We start from the raw sequence: 1293 nt of genomic DNA, 5'->3' as shown, positions 1-1293 counted from the left end.
ATGGATTTCGTGGGAGCTCTACTAAAGACGCGAACGGGGAATGATACAATTTGGATCATAGTGGATCGATTAACTAAGTTTGTGACATTCTTACCCATGAGGAGTACATGGTCGATGGATAAATTAGGAAGAGCATACGTGAAGTTCGTAGTGAAATACCATGGTGTGCCAAAGGACATCATATTGGATAGGGACTCAAGGTTCTAATCTAACTTCTGGAAAAGTTTACAAAAGGGTATGGGGGCTAAGTTGTTGATGAGAACTGCATTTCACCCCGCAACCGATGGTCAAACAGAGAGAACAATACAAACATTAGAGGATATGTTGAGATCATGTGTTATGGAGTATCAGGGTTCGTGGGAATATCATTTGGACTTGATAGAATTTTCCTACAACAATAGTTATCACGCAAGCATTGGGATGGCGCCATTTGAGGCTTTGTACGGGTGGAAGTGTAGAAGCCCAATATGTTGGAACGACATAAGTGAGACTGTTACACTCGGGCCAGAAATGCTCGAAGACACGGTGAAACAAGTAAAGATGATTCAATAGAATATAAAAAGCTGCACAAGATCATCAAAAAAGCTCTGCAGATTTGAAAAGAAGGGATGAAGAATATGAAGTAGGCGAGAAAGTTTTATTAAGAATATCTCCGATGAAGGGAGTGATGAGGTATCGAGGTTTGGGAAAAGAGGAAAGTTAAGCCCGAAGTACATTGGACCTTACGAGATCATCCAAAAGGTGGGAAAGGTAGCATACAAGTTGGATTTGCATAATGAGCTAGAAAGAGTTCACAATCTATTCCATGTGAGCCAAATCCGAAAGTATGTACTAGATGTTTCCCATGTCTTACAGCCTGAAATCATCGAGATGGACGAGAACTTGACTTATGAGGAAAGACCTGTGAAGATATTGGATAGTAAAGTGAAAAGCATTAGGAACAAGAATGTTAAGACAGTCAAGGTGTTATGGTCAAACCATAAAACTGAGGAAGCTATTAGGGAAGCCGAAGCAGATATGAGAAAGAGATATCCAGAGTTGTTTTCTGAGGTCAGAAGTCGAGTTACGGGGGCGTAACTCCTTTTAAAAGGGGGGTAGAATGCGATAGAGTTTCGCACTTTTGCCCTTTTTGGTTAGTTTTTGAGTCAATTCGAGTTATTTTAGGTTGTGTATGAGTCAATTTGTACTAACTTGGATTATTTAACCAACTTTTTACTCAAGTTTCGAGGTCGAAACTTCTTTTAAGGGGGTAGACTGTAATGCCCCGTATTTTAAGCTGTTTACTAATTATTA

The 1293-nt window shown here is 39.8% G+C and overlaps 1 protein-coding gene across 1 annotated transcript; it reads left to right on the top strand.

The window, feature by feature from the left end:
- On the top strand, window positions 1-1077 carry LOC145592239 (uncharacterized). The gene is made up of 2 exons (XM_081648692.1): window positions 1-200; window positions 627-1077. The coding sequence occupies exons 1-2, from the start codon at window positions 1-3 to the stop codon at window positions 1075-1077; spliced, it is 651 nt and encodes a 216-aa protein (XP_081504818.1).
- The last annotated feature ends 216 nt before the right edge of the window (window positions 1078-1293 follow it).

This window comes from Chenopodium album, chromosome 18 (assembly GCF_948465745.1).
Source record: "Chenopodium album chromosome 18, dcCheAlbu1.1, whole genome shotgun sequence".
Classification (NCBI taxonomy): domain Eukaryota; kingdom Viridiplantae; phylum Streptophyta; class Magnoliopsida; order Caryophyllales; family Amaranthaceae; genus Chenopodium; species Chenopodium album.
The sequence above is the reverse complement of the archived record's forward strand: the minus strand, read 5'-3'. Positions and strand labels throughout refer to the sequence as shown.